Genomic DNA, 26,320 nt, shown 5'->3' on the forward strand with positions numbered 1-26,320 from the left:
ATGCCGAGGACTCGGCGGCCTCCGTCAACTCTCCCCTCGACCGGCAGGACGTTTACGATTTCGTGGAGGGGGCGGAGAAGCTGCTGAACCACCCCCACGCCGCCCAGGTTCGAATATGGTTCTTCTTCGGGTTCAAGGTGGACCCCGGGGCCAACGGCCTGCCCTTGGACAAGACCAAGGTGGTGTGCAAACTGTGCGGGGAGAGCGTGCCCTTCAACGGGAGGATGACGGACATGCAGAATCACCTCTTACAGAGCCACCACATGCAGCATCAGAACATTATCGGCAACCGAGGCAGACCGGTGACGATGTCCACTCCCCAAAGGATTCCCACACTACCAGGTAATCCGCTGTGTTTTTCGATTTTGGTTTTGGTTTGGCTAAGTTTTTCCGACCCCCTCCTTTATTTTCATGTGGTTTTCAGATAGACGGTAGATATTTGCGGGAGAGCTCTCGAGGTGTGTAATCTATTTTGACACCACGTTCTACTTTGATCCTGGGTTGTAGGCAGGTTTTTTACACTAAAGTCGACCATTAGTTTACTTTTATTTTCTCCTATCAAAAGGTCAAACGTCATTAGCACCGTTCCCTTCAACCCCTCAAAACATCAACAACAACATTGGAGACCTGGAGAGCTGGTCTTCGTCTCTCTGTCCCGAAGTGCCCACGCCCCGACCCATCAGCACGCCCCCCCATCTCTCCGCCACGCAGACCGCCAACGCCATCGCGGACTTCCTCATCAGGGACCTGCTTCCTCCCAGCACGGTGGAAGGGGAGGGGTTCCGGCAGCTGGTGCACGCCCTCCTGCCCTCCGCCGAGGAGCTGCCGTCCGCCTGGCAGGTGGAGGGGATCCTGGCGGAGCTCCAGCACCGAGGGAGGGACGCCTGGGCCCGGCTGTTGACCGCCGAAGCCGGGGGCGCCGAGGAGAAGGGCCGCGAAGCCACCGGCCAGCCGACTCGGCCCAAATCCAGGAGGAGGAAAGCTTGCGGCGGCGAGGTCCGGGTGACCCTCAGCGCCGAGGTGTGGGGCCGCGACTGGCAGGGGGACAGGGAGACGCACGTCACCCTCTGGGCTCACTTCGTGGACGCCGACTTCGGCCCGCACACGCTGGCCCTGGGCACCCAGCGGCTGGGGCAGGCGGAGAGCGGAGGGGGGCGGGGTCTGAGGGCGGCGGAGGCCAAGGCGAGGGCCATGGCGCTGGAGTGGGGCGTGTCCCGGCCCTGCGTGGTGGTGGTCGGCGGGGAGGAGAGCGAGAAGATGAGGCTGGCGGAGAAGGAGGGCGGGGGCGGGCGGGGGGGCAAGGCGGGCGGGGCGCCGCACCCCAACTCCACCACCTTCCTGGAGCGGGAGGACTCCGTTTCCGGGGATGAGCTCTCCGGGCCGGAACAGACCAGGGCGCCGGCGGCGGATTTCCCGCCCGTCCCCTGCTTCCTGGCCGTGGTGGAGGGGTGCGTGCAGAAGGTGATGTCGCATCCCGTGGTCTCCAGGACCTTGGGCCTGTTCCGGCGCCTGCTCGCCGACCTCTTCCGCCCCCCGGACGAGAACGGAGGCCCCTCCCGTCTGCGTCCCACCCAGAGGCCACTCGCCGGCCTGGGGCAGCGGGACCAGGCGGAGCTCCGGTCCTGGGCCCACGCTAAACCCGAGTGGAGCCGGCTCTACGGCGTGCTGCAGACCCTCCTCCTCCATCAGGCCGCGGTGTCCGACGCGCTGAAGGACGCGGGCGGGGCGACCCGGACCGGGAGAGACGTCTCCGCCGGCGGCGGTGGCGGCGGCGCCGACGGTTCGGTCTCCGCAGCGAACGCGCCCGCCGACGCGTGCGACGCCGTCCTCCCCAAACACTCGGACTGGAAGGTTCTGGAAGACCTCTGCTCGGCCCTGAAGCCCCTGGACGTGGCGTGCCGCACCGTCGCCAAGGAGGCGTACTCGCGCCTGTCCCTGGTCAAGCCCGTCCTCATCGGCCTGCTCTCCCGCCACCTCGCCCTGCGCCCGGGGGCGTCGCCCGTCTTGAGGGAGGTCAAGAAGATGATGAGCGACACCCTGGAGGGTTGCTATGACCACCCCGGCGTCAACAGGGTCCTGTGTCTGGCGTCCGCTCTCGACCCACAATTCCATGGTCTCAGGTTTATGAAGCCGGAGGTAATTACGCTGCAACTAAACTATTTATTACTGTATTATAACCAACCCTTGTGCCAAATGTATTATTACCGTTCCATTCTTTTTCCACAGCTGTTTTTAGGATGTCTCATGGTTTATGTTGATAGAATACTTGATTTGTATCACTACTTGCTTTTCCCATTGATCCTTATCAGGACCAGGCCGCCGCTTTTGATTGGCTGAAGAAAGAGGCCGTCAGGATGGAGGAGGACAGGAGGCGCGGCCAGGCGGACGCGGCGGCGAATCGCGGCGGCAGGCCGGACAAGAGGGACGCCGCCTCGGCCCTGTCGCCGTGGGAGACGGACGGCGAGGCTCCCCGGCGGAGCAAGCGGCTGAAAGAAGCCACGCCCATCAACTTCAAACAGCCCAGGGAGGAGGACGACGACGAAGACGACGACGAAGAGGAGGAGAGTCAGGAGCTGTCGGATGCTTCCTCCCCCGGCTACCAGGAGGAGGAAGACGAAGACGACGGCGCTGAGCCCATGGAAGCGACGGAGCAGACGGACGCCAGCGGGATGGAGTTCCTCCTGGGGGACCTGTACGGCCCGCCCCAGGCCCACAGCAAGCAGCCCTCGGTGGAGGAGTGCGCGGAGGTGGAGGTGTCCCTCTACAGGGCGGAGAAGGACCTGGCCCTGGGGGACAAGAGCTCCCTCGATTGGTGGAGGGCCAAGGCGGGACTCCTCCCCCTGCTGGCCCGGGTGGCGCAGGCGTACCTGGCGGCCCCGGCCGTGGCGGGCGGAGCCGCGCGGGCCTTCCTGCAGGAAGGGGGAGGAGCCATGCACAGGAAGAACAGGAAGAACGTTCCGTCCGAAGTGCTGAACCAGCTTCTGTTCCTGCATCATAACAGCATGAGCACAAGCGCACCACCGGGCAAAGACTTGTAGACGCACACACACACACACACACACACACACACACCTAATATTTGATGGAAATTATTAATTCTCTTACACTACTAATCACTTTCTATATAAAGACACTAATTCATCTTTTATATTGATTCTCCAACAATTACCGGTATATTGATTTATACAATTGTCTAAACCTGTAAAACCCATACGCTGAGTTAGATGTTGCTCTTTTATTTTTACTGTAGACCAGAAATGTATCCTTTTTTTCTACCTGCAAATCAATACAACTTTTTATCGTACAAGCCTTTCTTCACCGTTAAATGTATATTGAAAAATACACTATATATGGACTAAAGTATTGGGCCACCTACACATTACACCTACAGGAGCTTTTATGACATCCCATTCTAAACTCATAGGCATTAATATAGAGTTGTTCCCCCTTTGCAGCTATAACAGCTTCCACTCTTCTGGGAAGACTTTCTACTAGATTTTGGAGTGGATCTGTGGGAATTTTTGCCCATTCATCCAGAAGAGCATTTGTCTATATAGCGTGTATATATACTTCAGTGGGTCTGCATCTCTCAAAACAACTGCAGTTCTTATTGGCAGTCATAAACAAAGCTTAATCAAATGCACTGGGATTAGCACGGGCGTCAAAATGGCTCACCTTACACAGCTCTGGCTGGTTTGTTCACACCATCTCAAATGCAGGGTTGATTGTGGCGTCCTTTTGAGTTTGTGACTGGTGCTCTGGACCTGCATGAGGTCAACACTTCACCGGTAATATGTCCATGGTTACACTACACTCTGCTTGAAAATATCCAATAAAAACGCTCTCCTTTACATTGATGATTCATAATATCCGGCCTGCTGTGCAAAATATTGTACTTCCAGCCCAATCTTTTGTACTTACAATCTATTCATTTTCTCTTCTGCGTGATGGAAGATGACACAGGTTAATAGTTGTTACATTTTACTTTTATTGACGACTGTAAAAGCTGTTTTCTGAGAGACCATACAAAATTACTGTTAAAAACAACAGTACTGTTTTACAAAACTCATCCTACCACACTTTTAAAAAATAAAACTAAACATTTTTTCCCCCCTCTAGTATATATATTATAAACATATTCACTTCAGAAGTGCATCAATATTTGATTAGGCCGCGGTCACACGTGCGTGAAAGTAACATTCATATATTCATATTCAATTCATATTCATATTCACCTATTCTATGCGAGCGAAGGGGCAAATCAAACATTCGCTTCCGGTGGCGAAACCATATTTGCGTCTTCGCTTGTCGTGGAGTTAAACTTCCGCAAACTTTGACCGGCGAATTCGCAGCCTCAACCGATAGCAAAACAGAACCACATCCTGTTCACATTCAGCACGACAACGTACGCATTTTGACCCGGCGGGCGGTGGTCATTCACCGGCATGCGCACTTGTGACCTAAGCCTTTCCTCTCCCCCTTTCATATTGGGGCGGGGGGGGGGTTCCCTATAGTTTGGCCTCAGCCAATATGGCGCCTGTTTGGGCGTCCATCTGTATATTCTTCCTCTGACCGGCCAGTCTCCGGCAGTGGAGGTAGACGTACAGCGGGTTGATGAACGCCAGCAGAGTGAGGAGAGTCAGCGCCATGTTCACCTGCCAGGAAGAGACGAAGGAGAGAAACGAGTGAGCGCTGCGTACCTGGCTGGATCGGGTCTGCTCTCATTCTCAGGGGCGTCATTCCACACTCGCTCACTTGGGTCATCCCATACTCGTTCACTTGGGTCATCCCATACTCGTTCACTTGGGTCATCCCATACTCGTTCACTTGGGTCATCCCATACTCGTTCACTTGGGTCATCACATACTCGTTCACTTGGTCACACAGCCAGGTCCATCTCCATGACTCGTTATACTGTGCCAGCGCTGGAGAAAGGTCTGGCTGGACTATTCGGGGATAGTGAATAAACGCTGTATGTCTTTAAACCAATCACAATCGTCTTCGGCGGAGGGGTTGCTAGGTTTTGTTTGTCTGTTAGTCTGGGAGATGTCCCGTTGCCACCGATTGGCCCGACCAACATGAATCGGCACCACTGATTGGGCAGTAATAAACAAATGATGAGGCTTATCCCCAAAACCTGCAGTACATCCGTTGAGTGGGACGACTCTTTCACTCACATAGAAGGGGTCCCCTCCCAGGACGTCTTTGACCAGGGCGAAGCAGGGGTACTGGAGCAGAGCCACCCCTGCTGACAGAGACATCACCAGACCGTACAGCTTCCCAAAGTGACTTGGTGGGAAACTTGGCGAGAGAGAGAGAGAGGGAGAAGAGTTGTTATGAATTGGAACACGTGTTCATCTGTATCGATAGCTTTCAGGTGAAGGGACTGCTCCGTCTAGCTCAGTGGCCGACTCGCTGACCCCGTGGCATACGGCCGGCACCGAAGGTCGCGGGTTCGATCCCCAGCCAAGTCGAAGCAAAGATATATATATATATATATATATGATATATTTGACAGCAAAATGTCACCAATGACACCTCAGTATTATCAAATGGCTGCATGATCACACGTCCTGGAGAAACTGGATGCTAGCTGGCTAACGACAAGCTTTTACATGCTAGTCTGAGCATCCCATGCTGCAGACATGGCGTTTTAAAATGCTCATAGAGTTGTTTGATACAAAATATGTCATATACGACACCACAAACTTCCCCGGAAGTGTATCAAAACAAAAAAAATAAATCTGAGGATGCCAAAAAGAGGCTAATTTGCATTGCGGTCAACGGCGAGACCTCAATGTTCTCCCCCAACACAAACATTAAAGGAACACTTAATCATCACATTCCTCAATGGGTTAATGATTTTGGTTTCCATCGACTGTTCTTATGTCATTTTGTTCTCGACAAATTACAATGTAATCAATGAAAATGTTCAACTCCGTTCATCGAGATATGCGATGATGATTGATGATTTAAGTGTTCCCTTAAAGGACACGTTCGGAATTTAGCATTATAAGCCATGTTATAAGGTTATTTATGATCATATAGAACGGCCAATATCAAAGTTTTGTCAAACGGTGCACTCTCGAGATATAGCCCGCCGCCGCTAACACACTCAATGGTTCCGTAGACGGATATGATGGATCCATCGAGTGCGAGTGCATTAGCGATGATGAAAAAATCTATGTAATAAGATTTTTAGACTTTGTGCCGATTTTTTGGTCAGAACATCAACAGACACCGGTGACCACTCAGTGAGTTTCCCGTCTTTGAAAACGAGCGTTTCTGGTGTTTTTGAGGGACTGTGTCTATGCACCTATGGATCCATTGAGTGCGTTAGCGGCGCCGGGCTATATCTGGAGAGCGCTGCGTCCCTCTCCCACTCACGCGATGCTGATGAAGGCGGCGTTGCCCCCGTAGAGGAAGGAGCGGTTGAGGACCTGCAGGACGAACGTGAGGTACTGGAGAGGCAGGAGAGGGCAGGAGGCGCAGACGGAGAAGAGGAGGCACTGCAGGGAGGTGAGGAAGAGGGAGAGGGAGGCCGAGCGCAGGTCCGCCTCCTTCTCCGTCTCTCCTAAACGGGGGGGAGAAAGATTGGGCGTCGGTGGACGGTATCGGTGGGCGTGACGGTAGATATATGCTGCACACACACACACACACACACACACACACACACACACACACACACACACCTGGAGCCAGAGGCTTGCCCTTGTGCCTGTCCATGAGGAGTCCGTTCCAGGGAGCACAGAGGACTCCGCCCAGCTGGGTGAAGGCGAAGGCGTTGGTGTACTGACTCACTGGGGGAGGAAGGCGAGGGGGGGGGGTCAGAGGTCGGCCCGAAGCAGAGACAGAGGGTAGAGAGGGGTGGGGGGGGAGAAGAGCTGATTACCATGAAAGTTGATTTAACATAATTCTCACAGCATAGCCTCAAAGCACTGGCGGGTGATGCTTGCGTGTCGTGTGTTTTACCCAGGGTGGGGTCGCTGTTGGCCAGCCGGTTCAGCATAGGGTTGAGTGTCCCGATGAAGAGGTAGTGACGCAGCTGCATGACCGACAGCCAGATGAGGTGCCAGAGAAAGAACCAAGACAGGACGCAGCTCCCAAAACTGGCCACTGTGTGTGTGTGTGTGTGTGTGTGCACACGCAATATACAGAGTAAAAAAAACACGTATGAGTTTACGAAATGTCCGTAACTAAACAGCGGTACTAACGTAACCCCAGGAGGAGAGGGAGGTTCGCGTGAACGTGGTACCTTTTCCAGACTCCTCCCCCGACGGCGCCGCCCCGGGCTTCAACGGCACGTCCGCCGTCTCCCCTTGCTCCTCCCCCTCCGACGTCACGTTGGCTTCTTGCGTTTTCTCAAACTCCTCCACGTTGTAGCTGTTCGCTCCGCCTAAGCTCATTCTGGATGAGGGAGTGTAGCGGTCAGACACGCGGGAGCGCGGAGCGTTCACGGCTGCTAGTACAACCGGAGCTCCAGGTTACAGAACGTGAAAATGACCACGTCTCTGACGCCTCCTTCTTCATACGTTCCTTGCCTGCACCCGGGCGGTTACCAGGCGGAGCGGTGAGGTCATAGTGATGATTCTATGCCTAGTAATAAGACCGGCTTATAGCAGTAGAGCTTGTATCGGCACGCCTCTCTTTAGGATGCGATTCAGCCAATGAGATGAAGCGGAATGAAGAGTCCTACCCGTAGGTGTAGCATTGTGGGAGCGGGTAGGGGATGTGGGTCCTGGGCATGAGCAGGAGCGTCCTGAGGAGGTGGAAGACGCTGCAGACGGAGAGAACCAGGAAGCAGGAGCGCAGGGACATCCCTCCTTCATACAGCACCTGAGACGGAGGAGGAGGGTCGAGAAAAGAACCACTTAGATCTAGAGACTTACAGACCCCCACCCTCCCCCATCCGTTTAACGGTCGTGTAGTTTCCCGTTCCTCCACTAGGTGGTGCAATTGTACTGCTGTGCCCAGATTTCCATATTGAGCGGAGTGAACACCGAGGCTTTTTTTGGTATGGGATGCGGCCAGCTGCCTTTTCCCGATCGGCTCTTGTTACCTTGAAGATGAAGAAGACGGCGGCAGAGGAGTCGAAGGCTCCATTGTAGAGGGTGATGATGGTGGAGCGATGGCCGCCAAACAGATTCCCCACCTATCAGAAGCCAGAAGAACAGTAGAGTAGGACCCTCCTCATTCGTCACATATCTGCCCCCAAAATAATACTGTATCCAATTCGGTGTGTTATATGTTCGACACAATGTCTAACATCTCGCCCACTGCCATCGTTGATGCAGTAGAGACGCTTCCAGTGCACGTGTGCGTGCATGTGTGTGTGTGTGTGCGTGTGCATGTGTGTGTGCGTGCATGTGTGTGTGCGTGCGTGTGTGTGTGCGTGTGTGCGTGCGTGTGTGTGCGTGTGTGCGCGTGTGTGCGTGTGTGTGCGTGTGTGCGTGCGTGTGTGTGTGCGTGTGTCTGCGTGTGTGTGTGTGCGTGCGTGCGTGTGTGTGTGTGCGTGTGTGTGTGGCCACCTGCATGTTTGTCATGAGGAAGAGTATCCCTCCCACAGCAATGCAGGATAGAGCAGGGAACAGCAGCACTGAATACGCTGTTGAAGAGATGGGGAGAGACATATTATTGACTAAATGTGTCTGTACCCATTGTCATTGATCATGATCAATAACTGATCTCCTACCAAAACATCTACGTTAAAAAGTCTGCGTTATCCGATTGATCCAAAAAGACACTTTCATTATTTCCCAAAACAAGATCTGGTTACGTTAACCGTGCACAAATGAGGGATATCACTGATACTTTCCCACTTTAATAACGTCAAACTGTTCGTGGCGATGTCCTGTTTATTCTAGGTATTACGGTATTTTGGGAGAGTTTGTCCGGTGCTCTGCACCAGCAGAATAGGGTTTTCACTCAGGATCTGTTTACCTGCACTGGAGAAGGTCACCAGCAGAGTCCCCGTGGTGTAAAAGGATCTGGGGAGGACAGTCATTCTGTTAAGCACCGTTTTCTGTGTCACTGTTTGCGGTTGATGTAACACTATCCCAGGTTACAATGACAAGGTTATAATTATACATGACAAAGGTAAAACCTGAATACATTAGTGGAGAAACAGAAGAAATGCAGCAGATGCTTCCATACTGCATGATACAATTAAGCAATGAACATCCTTAGCGTGCTCCGTAGCATGTAGGACAGTACCGAGCAGGCCCTGTTGACCTCGATATTGAAGCAAGGAGGCAAGAGAAAAGATCTAAGTGACTTTGAAAGGGGGTTGATTATTGGGCCACGTGGCAGCCATCTTTGGTGTGTGGTCGCGTAGTTAAAAACAAGTATACCAGGCTTTACACAGCGCTCTCCACCACCATCACCTAAACACCAAATTGTGGAATCTATGCCAAGGCACATTGAAGCTCATCTTACGGACACTTTGTTGTTTTTTCCATTAATTCGTCACCCATCCATCTGTATACAGTATATATCCAGTCTCTCATTTCTCTCTCCCTCACACACACACAACCTCACACTTTTCACCTTTCAACCATTTCTGTTCATCATTCTCTTCTCCTGTTGGTCGCTATAATCTCCTTTCTCATCCCACGTTCTTCAGCTGCACCCCGATACTCTCCCCTTAGATTCAAATATGCAGGTTCTACAACAACAGAGAACTCACGTGCCGGCAATGGGTTCACGTTACCATGGAGACCCCCCTCTCCAAACACCGCTACCCTACAGAGGTCTGAGGTGATTTCATCTTTCATATGAGCTTGGCCTGTTCTTCATTTTGGAGGCTAATTGATACCGTGACGGCGAGCCCTCTTATTTGTAGTTTTCGGACGTGAAACTCACATTCCCAGCAGCCTCGCCACCATGGTGCCGAAGCGGTCGAAGATGGCGCCATTGGGTAGGGTCATAACGTTGTTCATGAAGGAGGCGATGGTGAAGACCAGGGAGAACTGCTCATCTTGACCACTGCAGTCTGAGAGAGAGAGAGAGAGAGAGAGAGAGAGAGAGAGAGAGAGGGAGGAGTGAAAGATGGGGGGAGAGGGAACAGGGACAGAAGGAGGTGTGGATAGAGGGTAGAGAGAGAGATTTTTGCTTCCCTCTGGAATATGTAGAGAGTGAGTCGTATGCCCACCTCCCTTGTTCTCTATAAAGCGCATTGTGTTGCCTCTGGGTATGAAATGCGCTATACAAAATAAAGCTTTGATTGATTGATTGATTGATTGAGAGAGAGAGAGAGAGAGAGTGGTGGGGGACAGAAAAAGAGCTTATTCTTTTTACCAAACGACTGATGATAACCGGGCTTTCTGGGACCTGAGAGGAATGGTCTGGCTTTCTGGGACCTGAGAGGAATGGGCGGGCTTTCTGGGGCCTGAGAGGAATGGGCGGGCTTTCTGGGACCTGAGAGGAATGGTCAGGCTTTCTGGGACCTGAGAGGAATGGTCTGGCTTTCTGGGGCCTGAGAGGAATGGTCGGAGGTGTGGCCGCACAGAGGAGCACCGCCAGGACACTTGGGTCCATTAAAATATAATGTCGCTGTCGGGCGGAAACCTCCTATCTCCATTTTTTTTTTTTTTTCATCAATTGAAAGCTGGGACTACTCTTAACAACCTCTGAGCACCCCCAGCCCTGGGACCAATTACATGTATTCTAAACAGCTCATCGTAGATGATTTTTGTGTTCAAAAAGGTGGAAATTGGAATGTTCTTTTCAACATTCTGGAGATGGGAGGTTTCCGCCCGACGTACGGTATTGCAGTGGCGGCTGGGTTTGTGGGCCCTGTCTACAGTATGCCAGGTTCCCCTCAAACATTCCCACTTTTCCTCCCTTAAAGGAAAGATTCACCCATATTCATTTCATACATCTACAGGTATTATCATATGTATTGTACTAAATCCCTTTATTTAGTACCGTTCATTAAAAAATATTTTCTTTTTCCCCTCATGATTCATTAAAGAGGCACAGTCACACTTATTTAAGTTAATATTATTGGGATTAAATGCTTAAATTCTGGGTGTAGGCCTTTTTAAAATCACTTTCAGTGTAGCCATTTCACAACACGGAAGACAGAATGGTGGAAAAACTTTGCATCACGTCCAGTGATGTGAGCAATCGGTTAATATACGTTATTTTTTCTGCCATATGATTTCTACTGTTAGGTCTTGTCTTCACAAACACACTCTCTTATCACACATGTATCAGCTAGCTCCCCTGTGCACACACACACACACACACACACACACACACGCACACACACACACACACACACACACACACACACACACACACACACAGACAGAAGTTAATCTACAAGTTCTAACGGCCTCAAACCACAAATGTTCTGTTTCCCAGAAGCCAGTGTAGACTCTGAGTACAGGTCCCTGACCCTGTCTGACCTTGTGGTTTTACAGTAGATCATGGGTTCCCAAACTGTGAGGCGGGCCTCCCCTGGAAGCCCCAAAGAAATTCAGGGGAGGCGCGGAGGGATGGTTAGAAAAAAAACAAAAAAAACATGGTTTTTATTTTTAAAATGTCTATGGTTTTTATGAATGAAATGTGATTTTAAAGGTCAGAAGATCGAACTAATTAATGGCAGATGTATCCTAAATTTGTGGATAGTGCAGAGAGAGAGCCTCCCCCCGCAGGCATGAATGTATTGTGCAAAAACGTCATAACGTTAACTAGCAACATGTGCCACCGAGCTAACTTAACTGTGTAACGTTATGGGCTAGCTAACGCTGCCTTGCAAAATGGACAAATTTCTTTCTTTCTTTCTTATTATAGTTCTCCAGTTTGGCCCTTAACTACTTCTTCATACTTTGTGCTAGAAACGTCATTCAAACTTTCAAATGTTCATCGTCTTTAGCTGTTTCCCGGATGTATTCAGATTTTTGATTTTTTTTAATAGTTTTTTTTAGTAATTTAACTTTTAATAGTAATTTTTGTACCATTGAAATTGCTGGTGGAATGTTCATTAACTTGATGTTTTGAGAGTGGTGGCAGCTGTTGCTTTGAAAATATTCACACATTTTGTAAACTGCTGGCACTCCTAGTTTTAACAGCTCATACACATATTATACATCGAAATGTTCACACAACTGTGCTGACTCATACAATGTAATTATCTAAGCTGTGCAATTTAGTCGCACAGAAATGAAAAAAGCATTCTGTCCCATTTTGGTTCACATAATTGGTCAGTGTTCACCTATTCAACGATGTATGCCAAAAAAATTACAAAATTCTAGTTTTGTTGTAATCTTATATCAAAGTATATAATTTCTTACTTCCTGGAAAACGGTAGGTCATGCAATTACAACATTTGTCAACGTTCCAATCAAATTCCTCTAAACGTTATGTCCTGCCCCTATAGCCTGTTTGAGTCGGAAATACGATGATCTCAAACGTCCGTTTCAGCCCGACTTTAAAGGTACAGACACACTTTTATGACTACAGTGGTAGCGTCACACCACAGACCACACACCTCCCCTGAGTGTGGTAGAGACACATGGTCTTCACTGATGAAGGCAGGTGGGTGGTCCAGAGAGGGCTACACTGTCCGTGACCTGCTATGACATGAGGGGGCGGAGTTTCGCCATCACACTACTAACCACGCCACGGACCCCTCAACTCAGCCTTTGAGTGAGCTAGAGACACAATGTTTTCGCCGGTGGGCTCATGGAGATTGTCCAGAGGTCACTGCACTGCCCTCGACCCGCTGTGAACCAAGGGGGCGGAGACTCGCCACCATGCCACTATCCACGCCACGGGCCCCACAGGTGTGACACACAGTCTTCACCGATGGGGGAAAGTGGGTGGCCCAGAGAGGGGTACACTGTCCATGACCAGCTCTGACCTGAAGGGGCGGAGTCTCGCCACCACACCACTATCCACGCCACGGGCCCCACAACTCAGCCCCAGAGTGGCCTAGAGACACACGGTCTTCACCGGTGGGGGCAGGTGGTTGACCCGGAGAGGGGTACACTGTCCACAACCGGCTCTGACCTGAGGGGGCGGAGTCTCACCACCACGCCACTATCCACGCCACAGGCCCCACAATTCAGCCCCTGAGTGGGCTAGAGACACACGGTCTTTGCCAGTGGGTGCATGGAGATTGCCCGGAGGTCATTGTACTGCCCCTGACCGGCTCTGACCTGAGGGGGCGGAGTCTCACCACCACGCCACGGGCCCCACAGCTCAACCCCTGAGTGGGCTAGAGACACACGGTCTTCACCGGTGGGGAGAGGGTAGGTGGCCCAGAGAGGGGTACACTGTCCCCAAACGGCTCTGACCTGAGGGGGCGGAGTCTCGCCACCACGCCACTATCCACGCCACGGAACCCACAACTAAGCCCATGAGTGGGTTAGAGACGCACGGTCTTCGCCGGTGTGTGCATGGAGATTGCCTGGTCCGTAGTAGTACTAGCAGTAGCTGTTACATACAGCTGCAGCAGCTAGCCCACCTCACATTTTCTCCAGGAAATGTACTTTCTAGTTGAATATACTCGGACTCCGGTCTCTACTCTTCGAATGACCGACAAAACAGCCGAAAAACCCACACAAGTCACTCACCCTAAAACTGAACCTTTTGAGTGACAGACGACAGCCGGCCAGACAGACAACGGCGACGGGATGCTGGCGTGCGAGGGCGGGACCGGGCTGCGCTACCGTCTGACCCTGCTCACGGGATTGGTGGAGTGCCTCTGCTTCGCCGGGGTGGTGTTCACCCCGGTGTATTCACATATATATATATATATATATATATATATATATACCCCTTCACTTTTTCCACATTTTGTTATGTGATAGCCTTATTCTTAAATGGATTACTGTACATTCTACAGAGCGCTCTGGACTTAGACTGGAGTGAAGGTTCACCATCCAACAGGACACCGACCCTAAGCACACAGCCAAGATAACAAGTGTGGCTTTGGTTCAAGTGTGAATGTCCTTGAGCGGGCCAGCCAGAGCCCAGACTTGAACCCGATTGAACATCTCTGGAGAGATCAGAAAATGGCTGTGCATCGACGCTCTCCATCCAACCTGATTCTTTTTGAGAGGATCTGCAAAGAAGGATGGGAGAAACTGCCCCAAAAATAGTTGTGCCAAGCTTGTAGCATCATACTCAAGAGGACTTGAGGCTGTAATTGCTGCCAGGGGTGCTCAAGTACTGAATAAAGGGACTAAATGCATATGCACATGTATTTGAATGTTTTATTTTTAATACATTTGCAAAAATCTACAAGTTCTAACTGCCTCAAACCACACATGTTCTGTTCCACAGAAGCCAGCCCTTATTCAAAGAAAATGTATCCCCTTACTGTATATATTAACTGTCAATATATTATAGTATGTAAAATATATGGAGGAAATATATAGAATACTGTATATTAGGGGTGTAACAATACACTAATCTCACGATACGATACGATACACGATATTGGGTTGACGATAACAATACGATACGATACACTAAGGGTAAATGGTAAATGGTAAATGGTCTGCACTTATATAGCGCTTTTCCACCTTAGCGGCACTCAAAGCGCTTTACAATGGCCTCTCATTCACCCATTCATTCACGGTAGCTGCCATGCAAGGTGCTAGCCTGCTCATTGGGAGCAATTTGGGGTTAGGTGTCTTGCTCAAGGACACTTCGACATGTGGACAGTCGGAGCTGGGATTCGAACCACTGACCCTTCAATCACTGAACGACCCGCTCTACCAACTGAGCTACAGCCGCCCCTAGGGCAGGTGTGAAGCGTTGCAGTAGTGCTGCTGTTCACACCAATAGTGCATTTCTCCACATTTCTACTCCACTACAATTTGTGAATTTAGAGCTTAACTGTTGTAATATCATGGATAGGCCTAGAGACAAAAGACATGTTTGTTACCAGCGTTGTGTAGCCAGCGTTCACTGATATACATAAATATAAAAATAAACATATCACAATATTGTTTTCACCTTGACGATACATATTGTGACGATTCTGTATTGTGATATATTGTGGCACGATATATTGTTTCACCCCTACTGTATATGATACACATATAATATATTGAATAATACATAAGGAATTGACGCTTTTCATATATTGCAGTACAGTAGGACCCGACTCATCTGAACTTCAGAGATCCGAACCTCCCGGTCTACCGGACAGGCTTAACATTTTTTTTTTTTTGCCTGCTATCTGGTGGGATTTTCATTACAGTACTGTATCCTACTGTGAATAAAAACAGAACTATATGTAGACCTACATGTTGCCTTTGTTACTCTAATGTCGAGCATAAAACGCAAACGAGTCTGCTGCGCGAGAGCTGCATTCCTTGGTAGCCAGAAAGCGTCAGCAACCTGAAGCAGAGGAGCATCGAGTCATTTTTCGTTCCCAGTTAATGGACTTCAGGAACACAGACGTGTTGTGAGCATGTAGATTAGCCTACTAAACCTACTGCATTTGTTAAATAATAGCCTACAGCCTAGGCCACGTTAGCCTACATCGGTTGTTTTAGAGACTTTCTTTTAGGCTACAATAGCCTAAGACACGACAACTTGTCTGTCATTTCATTTATTTATTTATTGATTATAATTTGCTCTAATTGTTCTAATGTTGGGTTGTTTTTAGGCTATACCATTTTGTTCTACAAATACAGTAGCCTATCGATGCAGCGTACGCCTCATTTGAGAATAAAGTACTGTATTTGATCAAAGTACGCACTCAATTGGAAATTCGGTTATTTTATTATAGGCTACTGTAGGTCTATTATAGGCTAGGTTATATGAGTTTAGTTGGCTATTTGATTGCAATTTTGATGCATTTTCACAAGTAATTAAGGTTATTTATCGGTCTATTATGAGTCTATATGGAACAAGTACCACTTATTGAATTTGGTGCATTTTAACATAAGTTTCAGTCATCCGGACATTTCAGAGATACGAACGACCTTCGGTCCCGTTGGGTTCGGATAAGTGGAGTCCTACTGTATATTGGAAAATATAACCACTAGTTTCCTATATATGGAAATGTATTGTTTGATATATTACATTATATTTTCCAATATATTGCAATATATTTTTGTTTCATAAGGAAGTGTAGGCTCTGAGGAGAGGTCCCTGACCCTGTCTGACCCTGTGGTTTTACAGTAGATGATAAGTACCGGTCTCTCTCATTGTCTCACTGCTGCGTTAGTTTAATTGAATATCGTACTCTGTCTCTCATAGAGAGGAGGTGAGAACTCCCGTCCTGTTCCTCTCCCGCTTGAATGGATCCCAGGTGACAGGGACGCCCACCTTCCCCTCTCCTGCACCGTCGAATGACAAATGTCTTTTAACTTTCTGTGGTTGTTTCTCTGTATCCCTCTCTTCCTCACTCCGTCTCCCGTCTCCCCCTCCCTCCAGTCACAGGGGTCTCCCCAGCTCCGGGATCGCTGTCAAGGGGGCAGCGACTCTCCCCACAGCCTCTCTCTCTCTCTGGAGGTCACAGTCCAGCATGAATCCCCCCCCCCCCCCAACCTGAGGACCAGGGCCCCAGCATGCATCCCCCCCCCCCCGACCTGAGGACCAGGGCCCCAGCATGCATCCCCCCCCCGACCTGAGGAGCAGGGCCCAGCATGCATCCCCCCCCCCCCGACCTGAGGACCAGGGCCCCAGCATGCATCCCCCCCCCCCGACCTGAGGACCAGGGCCCCAGCATGCACCCCCCCCCGACCTGAGGACCAGGGCCCCAGCATGCATCCCCCCCCCCCCGACCTGAGGACCAGGGCCCCAGCATGCATCCCCCCCCCGACCTGAGGACCAGGGCCCCAGCATGCATCCCCCCCCCCCCCCGAGGACCAGGGCCCCAGCATGCACCCCCCCCCGACCTGAGGACCAGGGCCCCAGCATGCATCCCCCCCCCCGACCTGAGGACCAGGGCCCAGCATGCATCCCCCCCCCCCCCCCGACCTGAGGACCAGGGCCCCAGCATGCATCCCCCCCCCCCCCGACCTGAGGACCAGGGCCCCAGCATGCATCCCCCCCCGACCTGAGGACCAGGGCCCCAGCATGCATCCCCCCCCCCGACCTGAGGACCAGGGCCCCAGCATGCATCCCCCCCCCCCCCGACCTGAGGACCAGGGCCCCAGCATGCATCCCCCCCCGACCTGAGGACCAGGGCCCCAGCATGCATCCCCCCCCCCCCGACCTGAGGACCAGGGCCCCAGCATGCATCCCCCCCCCGACCTGAGGACCAGGGCCCCAGCATGCATCCCCCCCCCCCCCGAGGACCAGGGCCCCAGCATGCACCCCCCCCCGACCTGAGGACCAGGGCCCCAGCATGCATCCCCCCCCCCGACCTGAGGACCAGGGCCCAGCATGCATCCCCCCCCCCCCCCCGACCTGAGGACCAGGGCCCCAGCATGCATCCCCCCCCCCCCCGACCTGAGGACCAGGGCCCCAGCATGCATCCCCCCCCGACCTGAGGACCAGGGCCCCAGCATGCATCCCCCCCCGACCTGAGGACCAGGGCCCAGCATGCATCCCCCCCCCCCCCGACCTGAGGACCAGGGCCCCAGCATGCATCCCCCCCCGACCTGAGGACCAGGGCCCCAGCATGCATCCCCCCCCGACCTGAGGACCAGGGCCCCAGCATGCATCCCCCCCCGACCTGAAGACCAGGGCCCCAGCATGCATCCCCCCACCCCCGACCTGAGGACCAGGGCCCCAGCATGCATCCCCCCCCCCCGACCTGAGGACCAGGGCCCCACACTACATATCATACATAGTTCCACTGAACACAGCAAACACCTGAGCTGCTCTTCTGCACACAATACTCTTCCAGAGTGTCCAACCTTTAAGATAACCTTGTTTCTCTCTGTCTCTCTCAGGTCTAGGGTTGCCACCTTCAATGTGGAAAAATAAGGGACACCTTGCCAGTGGCCCCATGCCCAGGGGACAAAAATCAAGCGGGTGTCTGGGGGTCCTCCCCCATAGGATTATGAGTGTCAGACACTTCATTTCCTGCATTTTAGTGAATCTGCAACAATTCTATGCAACAATTTCAAAGTCCTCAGCTACTCTCATCGTGAATTAAAGAAATAAATAGCCAATAAGAGTAAAGCACAGTTGCATCATTTATATTAAGGATCAAATTAATAAACATCAGATCATAGACACAAACAAAATGTTTGGTCTGATGCACTTGGAAATAGCAAATAACCTGGTCGACCACAAAGACCAGACATTGCATAATGGTTGTTTGTGGCAGGATTGAGTTTCATCATCATGTTATCAGTGGCAAGTATAAAGTCTAGCGATACGTAATCATGCCGTAAGTGTTCTATTCTCGCATATTTCACCATTTTGTTATTTCTGGTATCATTCCAGGTATGTGAAGAGGTAGTGTATATGCATTAGAGTGGGTTGTGCGGGAACATACGGTTCAAATCGCGTCCCTTATTGATTGAATAGGGGACGGGGTATTTTATTTCTCAGTACAGGACGACCCCTTATCATACGGGACAGGTGGAAACCCTCCAGGTCAATGGACATCTGTCCCCAGTGGGAAGACACAAGTTAACTCTGGAATAACCTCTAATTCACGGCCATTCACACTCGAAACGTAAAGGTGCAGACCGGCAAGAAACAGTCTTTTTTACCTTTTAAAATTCTGCCAGAGCTTACGTTACATTACAGACGTTTAGCAGACACTTTTATCCTTGCAGAGTGTGTTGGGCCCTGAGTGAGGGTTAAGAGAGAGTGTTGGGGCCTGAGTGAGGGTTAAGAGAGTGTGTTGGGCCCTGAGTGAGGGTTAAGAGAGTGTGTTGGGCCCTGAGTGAGGGTTAAGAGAGTGTGTTGGGGCCTGAGTGAGGGTTAAGAGAGTGTGTTGGGGCCTGAGTGAGGGTTAAGAGAGTGTGTTGGGCCCTGAGTGAGGGTTAAGAGAGTGTTGGGTCCTGAGTGAGGGTTAAGAGAGTGTGTTGGGTCCTGAGTGAGGGTTAGAGGGGTGGGTCCTGAGTGAGGGTTAAGAGAGTGTGTTGGGTCCTGAGTGAGGGTTAAGAGAGTGTGTTGGGTCCTGAGTGAGGGTTAAGAGAGTGTGTTGGGTCCTGAGTGAGGGTTAAGAGAGTGTGTTGGGCCCTGAGTGAGGGTTAAGAGAGTGTGTTGGGGCCTGAGTGAGGGTTAAGAGAGTGTGTTGGGGCCTGAGTGAGGGTTAAGAGTGTGTTGGGTCCTGAGTGAGGGTTAAGAGAGTGTGTTGGGTCCTGAGTGAGGGTTAAGAGAGTGTGTTGGGCCCTGAGTGAGGGTTAAGAGAGAGTGTTGGGTCCTGAGTGAGGGTTAAGAGAGTGTTGGGGCCTGAGTGAGGGTTAAGAGAGTGTGTTGGGGCCTGAGTGAGGGTTAAGAGAGTGTGTTGGGGCCTGAGTGAGGGTTAAGAGAGTGTGTTGGGGCCTGAGTGAGGGTTAAGAGAGTGTTGGGTCCTGACTGAGTGAGGGTTAAGAGAGTGTTGGGTCCTGAGTGAGGGTTAAGAGAGTGTGTTGGGGCCTGAGTGAGGGTTAAGAGAGTGTTGGGTCCTGAGTGAGGGTTAAGAGAGTGTTGGGTCCTGAGTGAGGGTTAAGAGTGTGTTGGGTCCTGAGTGAGGGTTAAGAGTGTGTTGGGCCCTGAGTGAGGGTTAAGAGTGTGTTGGGCCCTGAGTGAGGGTTAAGAGAGTGTGTTGGGTCCTGAGTGAGGGTTAAGAGAGTGTGTTGGGTCCTGAGTGAGGGTTAAGAGAGTGTGTTGGGGCCTGAGTGAGGGTTAAGAGAGTGTTGGGTCCTGAGTGAGGGTTAAGAGAGTGTGTTGGGTCCTGAGTGAGGGTTAAGAGAGTGTGTTGGGTCCTGAGTGAGGGTTAAGAGAGTGTGTTGGGTCCTGAGTGAGGGTTAAGAGAGTGTGTTGGGGCCTGAGTGAGGGTTAAGAGAGTGTTGGGTCCTGAGTGAGGGTTAAGAGTGTGTTGGGCCCTGAGTGAGGGTTAAGAGAGTGTGTTGGGTCCTGAGTGAGGGTTAAGAGAGTGTTGGGTCCTGAGTGAGGGTTAAGAGAGTGTGTTGGGTCCTGAGTGAGGGTTAAGAGTGTGTTGGGGCCTGAGTGAGGGTTAAGAGAGTGTTGGGTCCTGAGTGAGGGTTAAGAGAGTGTTGGGTCCTGAGTGAGGGTTAAGAGAGTGTTGGGTCCTGAGTGAGGGTTAAGAGAGTGTGTTGGGTCCTGAGTGAGGGTTAAGAGAGTGTGTTGGGCCCTGAGTGAGGGTTAAGAGAGTGTGTTGGGGCCTGAGTGAGGGTTAAGAGAGTGTTGGGTCCTGAGTGAGGGTTAAGAGAGTGTGTTGGGCCCTGAGTGAGGGTTAAGAGTGTGTTGGGGCCTGAGTGAGGGTTAAGAGAGAGTGTTGGGGCCTGAGTGAGGGTTAAGAGAGTGTGTTGGGTCCTGAGTGAGGGTTAGGAGAGTGTGTTGGGGTCTGAGTGAGGGTTAAGAGAGTGTGTTGGGTCCTGAGTGAGGGTTAAGAGAGTGTTGGGTCCTGAGTGAGGGTTAAGAGAGTGTGTTGGGTCCTGAGTGAGGGTTAAGAGAGTGTTGGGTCCTGAGTGAGGGTTAAGAGTGTGTTGGGTCCTGAGTGAGGGTTAAGAGAGTGTGTTGGGTCCTGAGTGAGGGTTAAGAGAGAGTGTTGGGCCCTGAGTGAGGGTTAAGAGAGTGTGTTGGGGCCTGAGTGAGGGTTAAGAGAGTGTGTTGGGTCCTGAGTGAGGGTTAAGAGAGAGTGTTGGGTCCTGAGTGAGGGTTAAGAGAGTGTGTTGGGGCCTGAGTGAGGGTTAAGAGTGTGTTGGGGCCTGAGTGAGGGTTAAGAGAGTGTGTTGGGGCCTGAGTGAGGGTTAAGAGAGTGTGTTGGGTCCTGAGTGAGGGTTAAGAGAGAGTGTTGGGGCCTGAGTGAGGGTTAAGAGAGTGTTGGGTCCTGAGTGAGGGTTAAGAGTGTGTTGGGCCCTGAGTGAGGGTTAAGAGAGTGTGTTGGGTCCTGAGTGAGGGTTAAGAGTGTGTTGGGCCCTGAGTGAGGGTTAAGAGAGAGTGTTGGGCCCTGAGTGAGGGTTAAGAGAGTGTGTTGGGGCCTGAGTGAGGGTTAAGAGAGTGTGTTGGGGTCTGAGTGAGGGTTAAGAGAGTGTGTTGGGCCCTGAGTGAGGGTTAAGAGAGAGTGTTGGGGCCTGAGTGAGGGTTAAGAGTGTGTGTTGGGGCCTGAGTGAGGGTTAAGAGAGTGTGTTGGGGCCTGAGTGAGGGTTAAGAGAGTGTGTTGGGTCCTGAGTGAGGGTTAAGAGAGTGTTGGGTCCTGAGTGAGGGTTAAGAGTGTGTTGGGGCCTGAGTGAGGGTTAAGAGGGATCAGTGGACACTGGTACCTGGACTCCGCTCTTTAATGAAGGATCTGGGTATAATGTTTTGTTTAGGGAAGATATATGGCAAATGGCGTAAAATGAACTCAGCGATTTGTAGACTCTACATGGAAACTCAAGAGATCACATACGGGATGAAATTCACACATAGACCAGGTGTCTCAGGATGTCTTGTGCTACCCTTTTCCCCCGGTTATTTCCTATTAGACTAGACCTTGGGCACCGCCAACTTAGGGCGGTTTGGTTTTAGGGGGTCCAAATATTTCTGGCAAAATGATGTAAAGCATTCCTGTAATGTTAACGCAGCCTCCTGCTTCATTCACATGCGTTACAGTATGTCCTCGCTATTCTATTCTACACTGTCCCCCCCCCCCCCCCCCCTCTCCAAGCAGTCATCCCTACCGCAGCCGACGGAGGAACTGGTAAGAGTGACACTCACCTGTGCTTACCGCCGTGTCATTGGGCCCAGTCGTCACGTTGACGCACAGGTCGCCGAAGTATCCGTCCGCCTTCAGCACAAACACCAGGGAGGCGTAGCCGAACACCACCCCGGCGAAGCAGAGGCACTCCACCAATCCCGTGAGCAGGGTCAGACGGTAGCGCAGCCCGGTCCCGCCCTCGCACGCCAGCATCCCGTCGCCGTTGGCTGTCTGGCCGGCTGTCGTCTGTCACTCAAAAGGTTCAGTTTTAGGGTGAGTGACTTGTGTGGGTTTTTCGGCTGTTTTGTCGGTCATTCGAAGAGTATAGACCGGAGTCCGATCGCCCCTTTTTCATCACTTCCTGTCTCCTATCTGTCATTCAGGATATTGTGTCACACATGGGTCTGATATAACTACAGTTGTATCAGACACAGGAGCAGGTGTGCGTCCTCTGCTTGCCTGTTTGGGAATGTTAAATGTCTAGCTACATACCTGGGACTGGAATGAGGACTGGACTAGTGCTGATAAGATACTGGAAGGACAATGACAAGAATTCCAATGTACCTGTACTGATTATATATGGTAAATTACACTTTATATTCTATTCTCCTTGGCTGTGAGTGCTCAGCTACAGTCAAATACATGTAGAAAAAAAACACCAGCTTGGTGATGCTAGCTGCACTCCAAAAAGAATAGAGGTGCTGGTAACACAGTCCCAGAGCAGGGCCAGGTTAGGTTTCATCAACTCTTATGTAACACGGAGTATTTTGCCTGTAGCTATATACAACACAGGCACAGCTACGAGGTAGTGCTGCAAAAAAAGCAGATGTTGAAAAAGAGGAAGTGTAGTGTGGGTTTGTTCGCAGCGGTGGAAAGTCTCGCTAGTTTTGCCAGTTACTGTCTATTCTCTCTGCTTTCTTCTGATCACTTCCATCTGCTAATGTGCCTCGTTGTCTGCAGTCGTCTCAGATTCACCAAATTTACTCAATCCCTGGAATTCTTCTCATATTCTCAGAAAAATACCCCATGCTTTCCATTGAAAAATAAACATGAGAAGGTATGCAATACTGCATATAGGCTTTCACTAATGTAAATCGTACCATATAACTCCATCACTTATCACCATAGCCTACTGTAGACTAATTTTGGGCAATAATTAGGCGCCCTCTGATGTATGTATGTTAATATGTCTGGTGTTCTGAACTTCTGACAGGTGAAGTTAGACAGAGAGGTCGCCATGTGAGGATATCTAATCCAGATTAGCTGTAATCTGCCATGCGTTCGATGAGTCGCTGCGGGGTTTATGCACATTCATCTGCTGGGGTACCTAAATAAAAATATTCTTCAATTGTCAATACAATACTACACTGTTGTAGCACAGTCGCGATAATATTATGCTATATGAATGGAAAACAATGGGATGTAGCCTTAGTTGTCTACGACATGATGATACAATATGCTAGCCTAGCTATATTAGGCTATACGAGACTCAAATTCTGACAGTTGACGCAAATACTCATATGTAGGCCTACGATTTCGAGGTGTACGAATGAAATAAAATAAAATAAATAGCCTACCTTGGAAACGGTCTCTTGATGCTGCGCGAGCCTTGCCGTCTGCCCGCCTGTTGTGAAGCGCGTGAACACGTGTGAAGAGCCAAGCCTGACAGTATAGAGCTATATGACAGTATAGAGCTAGATGACAGTATAGAGCTATATGACAGTATAGAGCTGTATGACAGTATTGAGCTGTATGACAGTATAGAGCTAGATGACAGTATAGAGCTATATGACAGTATAGAGCTATATGACAGTATAGAGCTAGATGACAGTATAGAGCTATATGACAGTATAGAGCTATATGACAGTATAGAGCTAGATGACAGTATAGAGCTAGATGACAGTATAGAGCTATATGACAGTATAGAGCTAGATGACAGTAGAGATATATGACAGTATAGAGCTATATGACAGTATAGAGCTAGATGACAGTATAGAGCTATATGACAGTATAGAGCTAGATGACAGTATAGAGATATATGACAGTATAGAGCTATATGACAGTATAGAGCTAGATGACAGTATAGAGATATATGACAGTATAGAGCTAGATGACAGTATAGAGCTATATGACAGTATAGAGCTATATGACGTTTACTAGCTGGGCCTCGTGCCACGGAGTGACGGGACTGAAATGAACGGTCGGATGACGAGCGGCCCATTCTCGAGCGGCCGGCCCATTCCAACCATGTACGGCAAAAAAATGCGTAGGCATGGAAAATCATTTGGCCAACAGATTCATTCCTCACAACCTGGACGCATCCTTTTTCAGCTGCCCCCCTCCGACAGGCGCTACAGAGCCCATGTAGACAATACATCCTACCAAAACCACCAGACACACGAGTAGGTTGTTTCCTCATGCCATCACCACCTTCATAAACAGATGACCAGTAGGCCATCATCTGCCATAGCTAGCCTATTCTTGTTTCTTTAGATATCATATAACGCCCTGCTACACATCTACAAATAGGCCTACAGTATGATTATGTGATATTATGTGATAACCATGACATTTTGGGCGGGGTACGCACATAGAAAAGTAGTAATATTAGTATTTTATTGATCCGGGGGGGGAAATGAACTTTTACAGCATCAAAAGAACCACAAAGAAACACAGACTAGAAGACACATTTGCAATAGATACATGTACAGAAACCCAAATGTACAAGAGAGCAAATAAACAAGTGTATAACCAGATTCCTTAGCATGACCAGTGCGAACTTGTCTACGGTGTGCCAGTTTTTAAAAAGTAAAGGTAAACTATAGTTTTATTGCAATGCACATCTGGATTCAGGATGATAAACAATAACTCACTCCCAACAGTCCAACTGTGTGTCTACAGTATTTGAACCCAACATTTCAACTGTGTCTGTTTGAACCCAACATTCCAACTGTGTCTGTTTGAACCCAACATTCTAACTGTGTGTCTGTTTGAACCCAACATTCCAACTGTGTCTGTTTGAACCCAACATTCCAACTGTGTCTGTTCGAACCCAACATTCTAACTGTGTGTCTGTTTGAACCCAACATTCCAACTGTGTCTGTTCGAACCCAACATTCTAACTGTGTGTCTGTTTGAACCCAACATTCTAACTGTGTGTCTGTTTGAACCCAACATTCCAACTGTGTCTGTTTGAACCCAACATTCCAACTGTGCGTCTGTTCTTCTAACACCCAGTCATCATTGTGCCTGAGCCTTAATGTGTGCCTGGAGGAGGGTGTCCCTGTGAGGAGCTGTCAAATGTAATTTGCGCGGGAAGACAGGGCGCAGTTTCGCGTGGAGCTTCTCGTGCCTACGGAGGTGGCTCTTCCTGATGAAGCTCCGCCCGCACACGCGACAGAGGTGCGGCCTCTCGCCCGTGTGGATGAGGACGTGGCGCTGGAGGACGCTCGGATAGGGGAAGCGTTTCCCACAATCCTTACACACAAACCGCCCTTCCTTTGAGCTGTGGCAGGAAGTCCTGTGACCGCTACTTACTCTCTGGTGTCCATGGTGACCGGAGATAGCTATGGCGCCGTTGTATCGCCTTTGTAACGAGGCAGGGTCGTTCAGTGTCATGATCATGGTGGTGTCTTGCTGGTGTTCTGAGGAGTAGGAGAGGTAATGTCCAGAGCCGGGCGTCTCGGTGCTATTGTTCCCTAGTGAAAGTGCTCCGTAGTCGGGGTAGGTCACACTCAAAGCCCCCCGGTGAAGCTCCAGGCCGAGCTCCGTCTCCGAGCGCAGGCTCTCGGGCTCCACGCTGGCGGGTTGCTCTCGACCGCGTGACACGCAGTGGTGTTGTCCCACAACAGACTGTGTGTGACCCGGGTCCGAGTCCTGCTCTGTTGACTCACTCAGCTCATCTGCGCCCTCAGCTGGTAGACTCTGGAACTGCCACTCCTCCTCAAAGACAAGCTGCTCAGCGGGATACGGTTGCTGGGTGACTGGAGAGATGCTGAAATGCTCAGGAGCTGATGGGAGGGAACATGAGATGGAAAAGTCATCGTCTCACAATCTGCATTGTGACAGAATCCTCATTCCAGTTCCTACGTACACAACTAGACATTCTAATACCTGCTTTCCACCAAGATCACTGCCTATAGACGGGCCGTGCAGACGCGAGACCACGGGGAAGGGACCCCTGGGGAGTAGGCCATGTCTTCCCATTGATTTCCTGGTGCGTCACGTTTGACATCACAAGCATCACAATCTACAAGTTTCAGAAGGCAAAAGCTGCTCCTTTACGTCATTGCCGACCGGAGCAGGAGCTGATAAATACTCGTGTCTACTGCTACTCGGCAGGTATGGCCCTTCCCCAAGACAAAACCCAGATGTTAGTGGGTGTATGCAAGTTTTGGGGTCAGTGGGAATTGGGTTTAAGGTTCCCAATCGGGCAATTTACTATCTGTGTAGTAGGGCTGCTCGATTAATCGGATTTTAATCTAGATTAAGATTTTGTCTGTCAACGATCATAAAACGATTTTGCACAAATCAAGCACACCC

The 26,320-nt window shown here is 50.5% G+C and overlaps 1 protein-coding gene across 1 annotated transcript; it reads right to left on the minus strand.

Annotated features, from left to right (window-relative positions):
- Positions 1-3,964: 3,964 nt before the first annotated feature.
- Positions 3,965-23,473, minus strand: LOC311322495 (equilibrative nucleobase transporter 1-like). Its single transcript, XM_084454568.1, has 13 exons — positions 23,356-23,473; positions 21,799-22,024; positions 9,862-9,991; positions 8,941-8,987; positions 8,529-8,605; positions 8,060-8,152; positions 7,697-7,836; positions 7,256-7,407; positions 6,973-7,116; positions 6,693-6,800; positions 6,388-6,574; positions 5,178-5,301; positions 3,965-4,655 (listed from the first exon to the last, which is right to left on the minus strand). Exons 2-13 carry the CDS (start codon positions 21,989-21,991, stop codon positions 4,509-4,511), a joined length of 1,542 nt encoding a protein of 513 aa, XP_084310694.1. The 5' UTR covers positions 21,992-22,024; positions 23,356-23,473; the 3' UTR covers positions 3,965-4,508.
- Between the last annotated feature and the right edge of the window lie 2,847 nt (positions 23,474-26,320).

This window comes from Borostomias antarcticus, assembly GCF_949987555.1.
Source record: "Borostomias antarcticus genome assembly, chromosome: 20".
NCBI classification, from domain to species: domain Eukaryota; kingdom Metazoa; phylum Chordata; class Actinopteri; order Stomiiformes; family Stomiidae; genus Borostomias; species Borostomias antarcticus.

Bases quoted from the DNA above. Each gene is read 5' to 3' on its own strand.
- LOC311322495 (XM_084454568.1), bottom strand. From the start codon at position 21,991: ATGCTGGCGTGCGAGGGCGGGACCGGGCTGCGCTACCGTCTGACCCTG. The intron at 7,408-7,696 runs GTAGGACTCTTC...TCCCTCATCCAG, and splicing joins CCACAATGCTACACCTACGG to AATGAGCTTAGGCGGAGCGA. The intron at 6,801-6,972 runs GTAAAACACACG...TTCCTCCCCCAG, and splicing joins CAACAGCGACCCCACCCTGG to TGAGTCAGTACACCAACGCC.